The sequence below is a fragment of the Mesitornis unicolor genome, unplaced genomic scaffold (assembly GCF_000695765.1).
Source record: "Mesitornis unicolor isolate BGI_N332 unplaced genomic scaffold, ASM69576v1 scaffold21063, whole genome shotgun sequence".
Taxonomy (NCBI): Eukaryota; Metazoa; Chordata; class Aves; order Mesitornithiformes; family Mesitornithidae; genus Mesitornis; species Mesitornis unicolor.
Window position 1 is genome coordinate 116,522 of NW_010175641.1, and position 14,135 is coordinate 130,656.

At 46.9% G+C, this 14,135-nt stretch overlaps 1 protein-coding gene across 1 annotated transcript in view; it reads left to right on the forward strand.

The window, feature by feature from the left end:
* The first annotated feature begins 967 nt into the window (after positions 1–967).
* The window catches only part of LOC104538319 (alpha-2-macroglobulin-like protein 1), a 22,681-nt gene continuing 9,513 nt past the window's right edge, over positions 968–14,135 (forward strand). The window contains exons 1-17 of the mRNA XM_010181476.1: positions 968–1,026; positions 1,788–1,971; positions 2,921–3,083; positions 3,674–3,726; positions 5,489–5,509; positions 5,967–6,126; positions 6,567–6,651; positions 8,013–8,124; positions 9,193–9,307; positions 9,679–9,788; positions 10,262–10,429; positions 10,668–10,898; positions 11,557–11,620; positions 12,006–12,151; positions 12,443–12,592; positions 12,834–12,986; positions 13,900–13,984. Coding sequence (XP_010179778.1) covers positions 968–1,026; positions 1,788–1,971; positions 2,921–3,083; positions 3,674–3,726; positions 5,489–5,509; positions 5,967–6,126; positions 6,567–6,651; positions 8,013–8,124; positions 9,193–9,307; positions 9,679–9,788; positions 10,262–10,429; positions 10,668–10,898; positions 11,557–11,620; positions 12,006–12,151; positions 12,443–12,592; positions 12,834–12,986; positions 13,900–13,984 — 2,059 coding nt within the window. The remainder of the gene's footprint in view (positions 1,027–1,787; positions 1,972–2,920; positions 3,084–3,673; positions 3,727–5,488; positions 5,510–5,966; positions 6,127–6,566; positions 6,652–8,012; positions 8,125–9,192; positions 9,308–9,678; positions 9,789–10,261; positions 10,430–10,667; positions 10,899–11,556; positions 11,621–12,005; positions 12,152–12,442; positions 12,593–12,833; positions 12,987–13,899; positions 13,985–14,135) is intronic.

The window sequence follows — 14,135 nt, forward strand, 5'->3', positions numbered from 1 at the left end:
ATTATGGTACAGTACTCAGAGAAAAATTTTGCATAATTCTTAGACTAACAGGTATAAAATTGGGATGGGGAAAGAAGCTCCCAAACTAGATAATGTGTGTTCCCATCACCTAGGACTAGAGCCTAGGTAGCTAGAGCCTCTTGGTAGCTAGAGAAAACCCTGCAGGACTCAAGCCATGCAACTTTTGACCTGCTTGACTGATGTTTAACCCTCATTTCCACTGATAAGTGAGGGTGTAAGTTAGCCCTGCACTGGACCACAGAAGACTCTGTGATATAGCTGGAGTGAACTTCAGTCATTGGATTTCCTCTTCAAAGTGAAATATCTATAGGGCAGAGATGAGGTGAGGACTCCAGCTCTGTCTGCTCCCTGTGCTCTCCTACTGGGTAAGGCAGCAATCTGCAAAGGAGCAGAGCACTATGCATATATACTTATTTTTGTACAGAGGCTGGTCTCCAGTTCAAGACTGAGACCTGCCTTGGGAGCTACAGGCTCAGGAGGCTCTGGGGCAGCATGACCACAAGAGTTCACGGTAAGCTCCAGCTGAGTGCACATGCCAAGGGGTCGTGGGACAATCCAGCTGGAGGCAAAACAATGGGACTGGGGCTGCAGCTGGCACAGGGAGCAGGGTCAGTGCAGTGAGCAGGAAACAGGCTGTTGTTTAGCATTATAAAAAGCAAATTTGTCTGAGTGATGCTGGTCCGTCCACAGAAGAGCAGAGAGGCTGGAGTCCAAGAAGACTTGGATTGGCTGGGGAACACCCCGAATGGTACAACCCTGTGCCTGCAGCACTATAAACACAGGAATGAGGCAGAAGGAAGGAAACTCTGGGGCTTCTTGTCTGCTTCCTGGGAGAAACCACAACAGCAGGTGGCCTGAAGACCTTGGAAGGAGAGACACTGCACCCCACCTTCTCTCCTGACCAACCCTCCAGAGGAATCCACCTCTGTGGGGGTCTCCCATCAAAATGTGGACTCCTTTTCTCCTCAGCTGCCTGATCTACATCCTGGGCATGGTGGCACAACCGTAAGTACCATTTAAAAATCTCGTGATTGGTAGTGGTGATGCTGAGGGAGGTTCAAGATAGCACGCAGAGAGCATGGGGACCTGCGAGTCATCTCCTGGAAGGGATGGCCATGGGGTGGTACGCAGGATGCCACAAACCTTGTTATAAACCAAGGATCCTCCTGAAGGTGGGAACCTTTCTCATGGATATCGCTGCAGTACCAAGAACTAGGTGAGGACTGGCAGTGGGATCAAGAAGAGTGAGGGACTGCAGTCTGAGACAGGCTGAATGGAAAGCTGTAGAATAAAGCGAAGGCCAAAGGAAACAGACTGTGGGGCTGGGAATGCTTAAGCAGGAACCAGTCTGCTGCCAAGGTAGCTGAGGAGCCATCTCAAAGCAGGAAGGGTGAATGCCTTTCTGTTGAGGGATTGGACTGTTGTGTTCTCCATGTATACTGAGAGCACCTAAGAATGGTTCCCTTTGTAGTAGCAGAGAATCTCTGCTACTGTAGCATTCTCCAAAACCATGTATACACCAGTGTGACCTGAGGCCACCTGAAAGCATTTTGCTTGTATTTACCTGAAATTAACTGTATACCTTCCATCACCCCTGTGAGAGGTTCACACTTTCATTGTTAATCTGTCTCTCTCGCTCCAGCAGAGCAGCACCTCCTGCTCCCAGAGAGGTGGTAAACCCTCCTGCTTCCTCAGACTATGGACTATTAGCGCCAAGAGTGGGTGAGACTACTCCCAGGATATGATGTCTTGTTTCCCCACTACAGGAGGTACCTGATTATCATTCCAGCTGCACTGCCTTATCCCTCTTCCCAAAGGCTGTGCTTGGACCTTCGTGGGGTGGAGAAGCCTATTCGTGTGTCCTTAACTCTCGTGCATCCATCTGGCAACCTCAGCCTCTACCGCAAGGTTGTCCGGAACAACTGGATCTTCGAGTGCTCCAGATTTCAGGTCAGGATCATTTTTGGTAGGAACCTCTAGCTGGCCGCTCCCAGTGTGTTCTCTTGACTCATCACTCCTCTCACCAGAGAAATAGAGAATGAGGATGACAGGGGAAGGGAGGGCATGGAAAGGAGTGAATACAAAGTTGGAGTGTTTAGTGGGAGCCTGGTGTCTTTGCTCCCTGCCTTTGTCTGTCTGCATGATACTGTTTCTGCTGGGTGCCTCACAATCCACCCTGGAGGCACACCAAGGGAAGGCTGCCTGGCCAGGCACCGAAGGACTGAGGAGGATGGAGGCACTTAAAGGCACCCAGGTGATGAGCTGTGCAGCTCGCGCTCTCCTCTGAGAAGGAAGCACTGTCACAGCATGTCATTTGGGAATCTTGATGCAGGAAGAGCCAGACCTTTTATCTCAGACAGCTTCCTGACATGTCTTCTTCCCTCCAAGCTTCTCTTTATGGGTTGGAAAACGTGCTGGAGGACTAGGAAAGACATGGGAGTGTGGACACAAGCTCAGCACAAGTCTTTGTGATCCACCAAAAACATGAACCTTATTTTCTTGGTTTGCACTGTTGAATAAGAGTGAATTTCAGCCTCCATGGCCTATACAGTTTAGGAAACAGGTTTCTCATCAATGTAGACCTCTTCTTCCCTTGGGTTAAGTCTTCTCCATCTCACTCCATGCAGGCCCTAACAGTTGCTCTGTGAAAGGACAGACATAATTTCCGTGCCAGAACAGTCTCTCTTTTCCTCTTGTCCAAGATCTGTCCCAAATGCAAAGATGTTGTCCACTGTGCTTCCACAGACACAGCCCCCAGCCACTGAGGGGACACCTTGTACTTGCCTTCAGAATAAAATGGAGAAGAGGCTGGCCTCACAGCATGGCAAGAGTGAGAAGGACACTGCTCTGATGCCATTTTACCCTCTCCTACTGCTTTCTAACCTGGTGTCTCCTCTAGGTCCCCCAACCTTCAGGCAGCCAGGAGGTGGGCACTGTCCACCTGCGCATCTCCAATGGCTACTACTTCAGTGCAAGTGAAGAGAAGCAAGTCCTGATCCGCAGGGCTGGGACAGGCACCTTCATCCAGATGGATAAACCTGTCTATAACCCAGGACAGACAGGTGAGCACCGCATGGAGCACCCCAACAGCTCCTCTGCCTTGACCTGCTTGGACTTTGTTTCCAGTTTCCCATGAGTGGTGTGGCGAGTGCTTTGAGCCATGCGGCCTCCATGGGGATGGAGGAGGAAGCTATCTGCTGTCTTCTGAAGTAATATATGCATGCACCATATTGTAGGGGTGGGAGGGGACTGGAAGAGTTGGTTTCACACACTCTAGGAGCAGAGCTGGCTCAGAAGAGGGAGCAGAGCTGGCTCAGAAGAGGCAGCAGAGCTGAACGTGGTTGTCTTGATCAGGGCCAGGTAGGACTGGTCTGCTCACACTGCAGATAAGGAAACATAAGGGTAACACTGTGTATCCTGTGGGAAAGACTCTAAATTGTGAGGCTGGCTGCTGTGCTGCTGTCATGTGTTTGAGGGAAAAGGCGATGAGCAGGGCTGAGCAAGGGGTAATGGGGGGCTACAGGGCAGGGTTGGGGCTGCCAGTAGGGCTGTGTGGGGAGCTGTGATTTCAGGGTGAGACAAATGCAGGGCAAGTCTGTTCCTGAGCACACTCTATCTCTATAAAGTGCTCTTCTCCATTTTCTCCCTTCAGTGAAATTCCGGATCGTGACGTTGACTGAAGATTTTGCTCCTGTTAACAGCAAGGTAAAGCCCGTCTAAGCGGAGGCGAGGAAATCTCTGTGATCCCTCTGTCAGTTCTGCCTCCTCTGCCAGCCCCACGCTGTGGGAGCTGAGACAGTCCCAATGTCTGTAGCACTCAGGGCAGCCAACGCCAACCTGCTACTAAACTAAATTAGTACAGCAGGGCCTGTTTGCCAACGTTTTCCCTCCCGCAGCTCTGGAAAGCTCAGCACTTTGTGGAGCATGTTGCACATAAAGGTGGCAGGCAGATTTGAAGCAAGCTGTGAAGCACCTACAAAATCTTAAGAAAAATTAGTTGATATGGGAAGGGATACACCTGAAGTGATCATAAAAAGAAAAGAGAGAAAGCAAATTACACTGACTTGCTGCTGGCAACAGCTCATTGTCCCCATGTCAAGGAAGTGAGAAGCTGCCAGAGACTTGCGTATGTGCTAGCCAGGCAACTGCAAGACTAGCATCCTTCTATGGTAAGCAATTACACCTGCAGCCAGCAGCTATAGGTATTTCACACTTCTCTGTCCTCAAACAATTTAAGGAGAGCCAACAGGAATTCATGCTGTGACAAATAAATACTGAAAGGCACATGCGAACAGAGGGTTGGATCAAATCTCTCTAGACTCAAATAAAGGGAAAGATCTAGCTTCTTTATTGCTGACTTAATTTCCTCTTTTTGGGGCTATTAGTGAGGGTGTAGGATCACACACTCCTTTCTCTTCCCAATAAAGAAGTCAGATCTCTTATATTAGTTAGATAATAGAGTAAAAGATATATGCTTACAATTGGTTTGTGAAGATATTTGACCATAAATGTTTGATGTCTATGTGTTAGTATAAATAAATTAGCATTATAACTGTTAATAATACTGTAATGGAAATTCAAAAGAGGTCAGCAGCATTAAAGCTATAAAATATAGTTTGTATATTAGATGAGTTGGAGATAACACAGGTGCTGTTCACCAGCATGTTTTGTTTTAGCATTGACATTAGATTAAAGATATTAAAACAGTTAATCTGCACATGATTTTTTCAATGATAACGGTGCTGCCTATGATTGCTTTCATGAAAGTTTAGAATGATGAATAATGTAAATTACATATGGCCTTCTGTTTACAGACCAGTTACTCTCCCAAGTCCCTGCTCCTGCCTCCTTATGCCTTGTGCTCCCAAATCATATGTCCTTCACCACTATTGCCTACTTGCTGATAGCTGCAGTGATATAAGAACAAACAGGAAAATGTTATGCCTAAAAAGACTGAAGTATGTCCTTCTTTGTCCCTCCCTGTTACTGTCAGTTGCAGTCAGCAGTATTTCTTATCTCCAAAGCTTACCTCCTAGGCCAGGGATTTTACAGGAAAATATGGGGTATATTCTTCCTATAGATGATGCAGTTTTGCTAATTCTTGGGATTTATATTATAAAAATGATGTCTTTTAACATTTGTGAACTTGGGATGGTAGTATATGTGAATGTCTCTACTTTTCCCCTTTTTTATAGTAATTTCTAGCTTTCACAGTTGTAATCTATTGAAGTGCATCTTAGAAATTCAGGGATTGAAAAGAAAATCCAAAGAATAGCACAGATTTTTTTGTTACATGTTTTCCTTACTATTTCAAAGCCATTCTTCTAGTTTTGGTAGGATCAAGCTCCTTATATTGTAATGTTTGGGACTGGCGGTGTTGTCAGCAATGGGCTAGGTGGGCAAGATGAGTTTGTATGCAGGTTGCTGTCATGCCAATTTCTGACATTGCTGTCTGTTTGCTTTGCAGTACTCCATGGTGGAAGTCCAGGTGGGTGTTTCAGACTCCTCAGATGTTTTGAAGAAAGATACTTCAGTATGCATAATACCTAGGCTGCTGTCTTACTGAGCCAATGTCACGTACCTCTTGCTAACAAGCATTGATGATCCAAATGGTTCATCTTTCATCCATTTCTACATTCAGAAACACCAGCCAGGCTTTAGCTAACTCTTATGGTTCATCTTTATGTAAAACTGGAGAGAAAAAATGTCAGGACGTTTCGTGCCTTCTTTTTCAATGACAGTGAGAGTAACATTGGGTGGGTTGAGTTCACCTCTGTTGGTGCTCCCGCACCCGGGTCACTTCAGCACCACCTGGAGAAAAAAAACAGTAGGAACCTGTGAAAACTCTGAAATCTCTGAAATGCCTTTGAATCCAGTGGACTTCAGCTAAAGATCAGCAAGTGTTGCTGATGACTGCCTCTTCTTTCCTTTCCCTCGGATTGCAGGACCCAAACCAAAACAGCATTGGCCAGTGGCTGGATGTGAGACCGAAACAGGGCATCGCAGAGCTCTCTTTCCAGTTAGCTGCCGAAATCTCTCTGGGGACTTACACCATCAGTGTGGTGAACCCAAAAGTGTCCAGTACCTTTAAGGTGGAGGAACATGGTAAGACAAAGTGTGGAGAACAGAGAATGGGATGGAAAAAGTTGCTTGTTTCTGTCTGTATAAAAATGCATAGCCAAACATTGTAAACTAAGATTTTACTATCTGAAGAGCTAAGATTAAACACAAATCTATAGAGTGAGCAATATCAGAAATGAAGACAAGGGAGATTGCTCTGGCGTTTCCTGGAGAAAGTGTCTGCTAACTACTAGGGTGGCGTGACGTGAGAATACACTGAAGACCTCTGTGAGACTGTTTGTTTGTTGGGGGGAAAAAGGGAATTATTTCTTTAGTTTCTCAGTTTTTAATTAGTCCTTGCTTTTACCTCATGAACATGTTCCTTCATGGGACTCCAACCTTACATGAACACGCTCATCCCTTGTGTGATCCCATGTCTAGGCAGTCTGTTGCCTTTGATGGAGTAACCCTGTTTTTTGTTACAGTGTTGCAAAAGTTTGATGTTTTCTTCGAGGGACCATCTCAGATTTACGCTTCAGATAAAACTTTCCCACTGCATGTGTGTGGCAGGTAAGGAGGAAACTCAGGGGAAAGGAAAGAGCTTATCAAAACTGTGTCTCTCCTTCCTTTTGTCTCCTATCTCTTGAATCGCTCAAGGAGAAGTGGCTCAAGCAAGGCCAAACACAGTAGTTCCTTTTGAAGAATCCCGAATAGTGCAAGTGTCAAACTGATGGGTTATTCCTTGGGGAAGAGCCACACTTCGGAGACACCATCCAGCCATAGGGAGACTTGTCCTAAACAAGTGATAGCCTGCTCTGGAAGCTATGTGTGTCCAGCCTTAAAAGATCTCATATGGGGAAAAAAAAAATGCATATCTGATATAAGACTGATCTACTGAGGTAAAGGAGCAGGAACTGATGTTTCTTTAGAAGGTTATGCTGTTCCTTCTCCCTTACATGCTGCTGAACTTACTATCTTCTTAGAAGCAGCAGGTGATTTTCTCTAGTTATGTAGACTTTATGAAAAACTGAGCGGATGGGGGTGTGAAGGAAGGCATGACCTCAGATGTTACAAGCACAAGGGAAGAAGGAAAATAATCTGGAAAGCACCTTGCAGACAAAGGAGATGCGCTTATTTGTATTTGGGGCTGAGTTGTCTGGAGACTTTTGTGTCTCTTTGCTGCTGGTCTGACATAATTTCTCATTAATTGGGACATTTATAGTTAGACCACATGAAGCTCTAGTAGCAAACAGTACTGCACTTTGCATCCCCAAGATGGATCATAGATTTCTTCCTGTTGCTGATATTGTTAGGAGCATTGCTCCCAAGGGACAGCCAGAGAGGAGTTAAAGCAGGGAAGGACAGCAAGGCAGGCAGGGGAATTGCATGCACTAGCAAGGACACGCTTCTGCTGTACCTTGCGAAAGAACAGCAGAGCAGGTCTGATGGTGGTAACAAGAGTCCAGATTATGAGAATAAGCACACTGTGAGGCAAGTCTGAGGCCACTCTGTAGCTCTGTTACTGCCATACCATACCCTTGCTATTGCTGTCTGCAGGGACTCAGATTTCTGTTGCTTTCACACCTGAGCCAGTGTCTCCACTGGGCACCGCTCCATGCTGCATGGACGCATCAGCTCAGGCCAGGTCTCGGGGTCTGCCTGCAATTCCAGGACAGCAAGCACCCAGAAGTGAGAGAGCTTCGGAGAGTGTGGGTCCTTTCCTGTCTGTGCTTTGTTTCTGCCTCTGTTGGATGCAGGACTATGCTAATGCACTCCCCAGGTACACAATGATGTGCTATATTTTCATTTATGCCTGCCTGCTTACCAGCTGCATTAAGACCTTCATCAGGAAGGCCACCTGTGTGGAGCAATGTGCCCAGTGAAACACCCCATGCCTCTGCTCAGCAGCTCCTCTGGTGTTCTCCCTGCAGGTACAGCTATGGGAAAGCAGTGCAAGGGACCATGCGGGTGACTTTGTGCAAGAAGGCAAGGAGGCGTCCTCAAAATGGCAGCAGGGACATCTGTAGGGAATACAGCGGTCCGGTGAGTAAAATCTTGGAAGATAGAATACATGGGTAGTGAAGGAGCACCACACAGGACTGAGTGTCAAGGGCTGAATGAACAGCATGAATTGCTGCGTGGGGAAGGTTTGCCGACCTCTGTAATGTATATGTACTAAGTATGTATGTACGCATATATACATATACATACATATATAAATACTAATAAGTATTTGTTTTTATTAAATTAAAGCAGTTATTGTTGCCCAGAACAACTGAGAAGCCTTTCACCCCAGAAGTTCTTCTTTGTAACTTTGCTCATTAATGACAGGGACTAGAAAAGAGGAATTTCACAGAAAGATTTAAAGTTTTGTTCTTTTCTGGAAAGAAGTGTAACTTGCCAGAAATTGATGCAATGTGAGAACATTGAGTAGAGCTTTCTCAGATACAGAATTACCATGTTAAGGCGAACCTATCCTGGAGCTGCACAAGGGCACTAATATATGGTTGAGACATGGTTCATTCCATAGTCAAATAACACAGCGGCTTTTATAGTCTATTTTATCTTTTTATATATTGCATATTTTTGTATTTTCCTTCTTACATCTTTCCAATCCTAAGAAAGTATTTCACAGCTGAGCTCTTCTCTTGTACGTATATTGTTGAAAACTTTTCATGCTTTATGATTTGTCATTATGACTTGTTATGGTAGTTGTAATCTTCCAGCCCTAGAAATTATTCATTGCTTTGAATTTTCATTTGATTCTGCAGCTTTTCTATCTAGATCTATTAAAATACTCATGTCTTTCCCTCTGTGATCCAGTTAGTGCAGTCTTCCATTTTCTACTAAAGCTGGAAAGTTGCCAACGTGGTATCTTTGATAAAACTGTGATGTGTGTTTTGTTTTATATTTCTACAACATGAATTATGCATCTTCATGCATATAAAACAGAAAATACAGAATTTAAAATGTGAACCATATCTATCTATGTACGAGTCTGGATTATTACTTGTTACAGTCAACAGTTATGACAGAATGACTAGTACCTTGTACTTCTGACTCCTTCCCTTCTCCCCAGCCCCAAATAATATCTACCACTTCCTATTGCAGACGATGAGCAGGGGATGCTTCACCCCTACTGTGAGCACATCAGTCTTCAGCCTAGCTCCCAGCGAGGAAGATGGCAAGCTCTACGCAGAAGCTTCTCTCCTGGAGTCGGGCACAGGTACCCAGGAGTGAGAGGGACCATTCTGGGGGTGTGACGGTCAGAGCGAGCACACTTGTCCCTCTCCTCTACCTGGGGCTAGGGCCATAGTAGGACATGGAGAGTGGTCCAGCCTGAGGAACTTGCTGTATCCACTCTGCCAGCAGCAGCTGGATGAGGTGTGGCTGGGAGAGTGGTCTGTGAGGCCACGAAGGGGCTTGGAGACATCTTACATAAAGAAGGAGCTGCCACAGGAACAGCCTACAGACCTTGAAGGGTGCTGGTGTAGGGGAGGATGTTTGAGACATTCCGCCTAGAGGGGCTGGGAATAACAAAGCAATAGGGTACCTCTGATACCAATCCTGCTTCCCTTGCACTCTGTGCTTCAACAGGTGTGCAGATCAACACCTCCAGTCAAATCCTCATCTCCAAGACAGCTGCAAGGGCAGTTTTTGAGACACCAAATGCATATTACATCCCTGGAGTACCCTACAGGGGAAAGGTGATTTTTTTCCCTTGCTTCTTCTCTCTCCATCATTTGCCAAGGAATTTAGTGTCTAGTAAATTTTGGTGTCCCAAATCATTTTATGTTCCTCAGACACAGTACTTTACCTTGCAGTGTGTCACATTGCTTGACAGGGCAGTTCCAGTTTCTGCATTTCAGATTCTCTGATGTGTTTATACCTTCAGCTTTTGCTGAGAGCAATGAGTGATTATGGGATGCAAGGATGTTGGCTGGGAGAGGAGCTTCTCATGCTCTAGTCACACACCACTTTCGGAGTGGACAGGTTTTAATCACTCTTAGCTTAGCTTTAGAGATGAGGTAGTTTTATAGGTCTTCTGTCTTCTCTGAGCCAGACTGAAGTTAAGGCTGCCTACACAGGCTCTATGTTTGTCAGAGGGAGGAAGGTTTTGGGTATGACACTGGAAGAAATATCTGATTTCAGCTTTTCTGCCTCACCCTGTTGTCACCAGATTAAGCTTCAGGATCACTATGGAAATGCTATGAAAAACACAAAAGTTTATCTCATTATAAAGTTCATGAGGCGTCGGTTTATCAAAACTTACATCACAGATGGCAGTGGAACAGCATCATTCAACCTGGACACAACTGCTTGGAACAGCTCCTCGGTCTCTTTGGAGGTAAATCCCATCTCTGCATACAGGAACATGAGAATCCTTGAGCCCTGCTGGTGCTCCCTACTCCTGCCCTGCAGCTCCCCCTGCCAGCTCAGGCCTGGGCTCCCCACACAGCTCTGCCTGTGCAGAGCCAGCAGGAAGGCACCAAGCAAGAGCCTTTCACAAACCAAGCTGATGACATCCCCACAAAGCACTGAAGCATGAAACTCTTGATTTCTGTGTGTCTCTGGTCCTTTCTCAGGGAAGGTTCACACTGGAGGAGCTCATGCACACACCTCGAAAAACTGACTTCGTTCACACCAACGCTTACCATCACCTGCAACCCTTCCATGTCACAACCAAGAGCTTCCTGGACATACACCCACTCACAGAAACACTGCCTTGTGGGCTGAGGCAGAACGTCCAGGTGACCTTCACACTCAGTCGAGATGACCTGGGAGAAGACACCAGCCGTATAGGATTTGCATATTATGTGAGTAAGGGTAGTAGAGAACCTGGGGGGAAAGGCTGCACTGATGGGACCAGACCCCCAAAAAATGTTGAGGGTGTAATTTAGATAATTCCTGGAGGGATGACAGGGAAAACTTGTTCTTGGAGAACTGGGTGAACACTATACCCAGTCAAACTCTGCCTGGCCACAGTGTGATCCTGGTACTGGGGCTCCAGTCACCTCCATGGGTGAGTGGAGGCTTCTACCTTTGCAGACCATCACCCTCTTAGCCTCTGACAGGGCTGCAGTGGTGGTCTTGTGCAGAGTCTGCTGTCAAACTCTTTGAAACTAGATGGGGGATCACTTTTTCACTCTGGTTATCAAACAGCTGCTCAGTGGAAATGGCTTTTGGTCTGGTTTGGAGAACTGCCTACTAGAGAGGAAATACCTTAGGGTGTCTCTCGTGTATCTTCAGTTAATCCACTACCCATCCATTGTCCTAACTGGACAGACCATACCAGACTCTCATGTGTTAAAGCTTTTCCTCCCACACTGTGATGTCTGCAAATTTCCTGGACCCAAGATGTGACCCATATTTTATTTCTGAGATTGCTTAGAAAAACAAGATACACATGGGCGAGTGTGACTGTGCTCCAGTGGCGAACAGCAATCTGCTCATCCCATGTCCCTCCTCTTGCAGGTCACTGGAAAAGCTGGAATTGTTGTCAGGGGCCAGAGGAGTGTCCAGGTCGGGAAGCTGAACAGTAAGTCTGTGGCATTTGGACAAAGGGAAACAGTTGCACCCAGTGGGTTTCTGGATTGGACAGTGAGGATTGCCAGAGCTTCTTCCAAATTCCCTGAATCTATAGGTCCTGGGCAGACAGCAAACAGGACAGAGGGAGCCCGAGGAATCAATTGTGTCAACCGGAAGAGGCTGAAAAGGCAGAATAAGGGAAACAAAGATAGGAAGAGAGACTGGGAGGACCTGTGGGAAGATGGAGCCCATGGAGTCAGAGCATGGAGGGAGAGGGCAGACAGAGCAGCAGCAGGAACTGGTTTGACATTGTGGGATTATAAATCAGAAAAAAGAAGGAGGGCTGGAGATTTCAGTGGGGATGTGATGAAAACACTTTGCCTTTCCTTCCTCAGTGTTGAAGGGCTCCTTCTCCATTCCTTTGACCTTCACTACTGACTTCACCCCATCACCTTCCTTAGTGGTGTATGCCATCTTCCCCAATGGAGGGGTAACAGCTGACAGCATTCGTTTTGATGTTGCCCTCTGCTTTGAAAACCAGGTGAGACTCACTCCTGTGGCTGGGTGAAAGCTGACAAGCAGGAGTCAGCAGGCCTGAGAAAAAGAAGCCCTCAGATTCTTTAAGGAGTACTGGGGAGAAGAGAGGAAGGGGATCTCTGCAGCACAGTGTCTAGGGACCGGGAAAGCTTCAACAGTGACTTCTGAATAGTGGTGACTGAGCAGGGAAGACTCCAGCTTCTCCCTCTTTCTGTCTGTGCCTCCCATCTTTCAGCCTCCTCACTCCTCTCTTTTTTTTTTTTTTTGTATTTCCTTTCCTGGTGCATTGCTCAAGGTCAAGGTAGGATTCCCAGCTAAAGAAGCCCACTCAGGATCGACAGTGCAGCTTCGACTGCAGGCAGCCCCTGGCTCCCTGTGCGCAGTACAGGCAGTCGATGAAAACATGTTCTTTGTGAGACCAGAGAGTGAGCTGACAAGCCAAATGGTGAGTGTCTGTGCAACCGGGCAAAAAAGTGGGAGTGATGGATGAGCTGGGAGAGGCAGGCAGGGACTGTGGCAAGGGGAGCTGGAGGCTAATGGATGAGGAGGTCTTTGTGTGGAGGAGAAAGCGCGGTCTGTCTAGGGAAATGGGCAGGAACAGATTTATATGCTAGGGGAGGATGGAGTGAAGCATCTGAAGGTGTCTGCTTCTTGCCCAGTTCTTCCCTGCCTGTGAGTTTCCCTAGGTCTATGGTTTGTTCCCTGCTGCCTACCGGCATGGATACCCTGCCGAAGTAGAAGAGCATTTGGATGACTGTGTTCAGCCCCAGTCCACATCATCTCTGCTACGAGGGAAGCCACAGCATTCCTTTCAGCCTGATGTCTTCAACCTCTTCTGGGTAATCACGTCATGTCTTTTCCCAGAGCTGTTAAAATTATGAGCATCTGAGATATCTTCCTCCCAAGCAGTCTGAGAAGGCCTTGCCTTCTTCAGACAGCCCCAGCTGTGCTGTCTCAAGGCATGTACAATCCCATTATGAGTATGTACACCTGTATTCCCCTCCACAGATGCTGAAAGCAAGATGATGAGATCCTAGATGAGCAAAACCCAGCTTTTGGGGGTTGGGAATGAGGTCCTGGGCTGTTTGTCTACGGAATTAGAGAAAAGAGAGACACAGAGAGAGAAATCCTAATCATTAGGCCACAGATCACAGATATGACTCAGGTGTTAGCCTGTTCTCTGGCACTGTTTTGGGCTGTTCCTGGTCAGATGTCTTGATGTCTTTAAGGCAGATTTCCTCTAGAAAGGACTAGCCTTAAGCAGCATGGACACAAGACGGGCAGTGTCATTTTGCCTTGGACTTCTCTTTTATTTAGCAATAGATATTCACCCTGGGAGGCTCTTTCACAGCACAGGGACTTCTCTTGTGTTTGTGGACAGGCCCATGTCACAGCTCCAGAGGCGGAATGGGGGATATATTCCCTGTCACATCTCTGTATGACACCTCCAGCATGCATGAGGGGTTGGGGTAGGACACTGACACCTCTCCTTTGTGCCCTTGCCACTGGAAATGCATTGAGAGAAGCAAGACATCCCAATGTCCCGCAGAAGAGAGATGGTGGTTTCGTGACCTCCAGAGAAAGAAGGGAGTCTGTGCCATGCCTCCCTCAGCACGGTGTCTGCTTGGGCTAGTGCTGCTCTGGGCTGCCCGGGCACTGGGCTGTCCTGGCCCCCATTGTTTTCAGAGTAATTTTGAAGAGTAGTGGCTGCTTTTCTGCACTCACGGATGCCCTCCTTCTTTTTCCTAACAGAACATGGGGCTGAAAATCTTCTCAAACTTGTTAATCAAGAAGCCGTCTCAATGCTTTCATCGGGTGGACAGGAAGCCAACCGTGGGTGAGCTGCACTTTCAGCCTACCTGGGACATGAGGTTACTCAAATGGAAGAGCCCTCTGATCTCTAGGGTTTGCTAGTAGTAAATATTGGCTCTCTGAGGAATAATGAGTGCTACTGCTGCAGCCTATCTGACTGGTCCACCAGCCTCAGC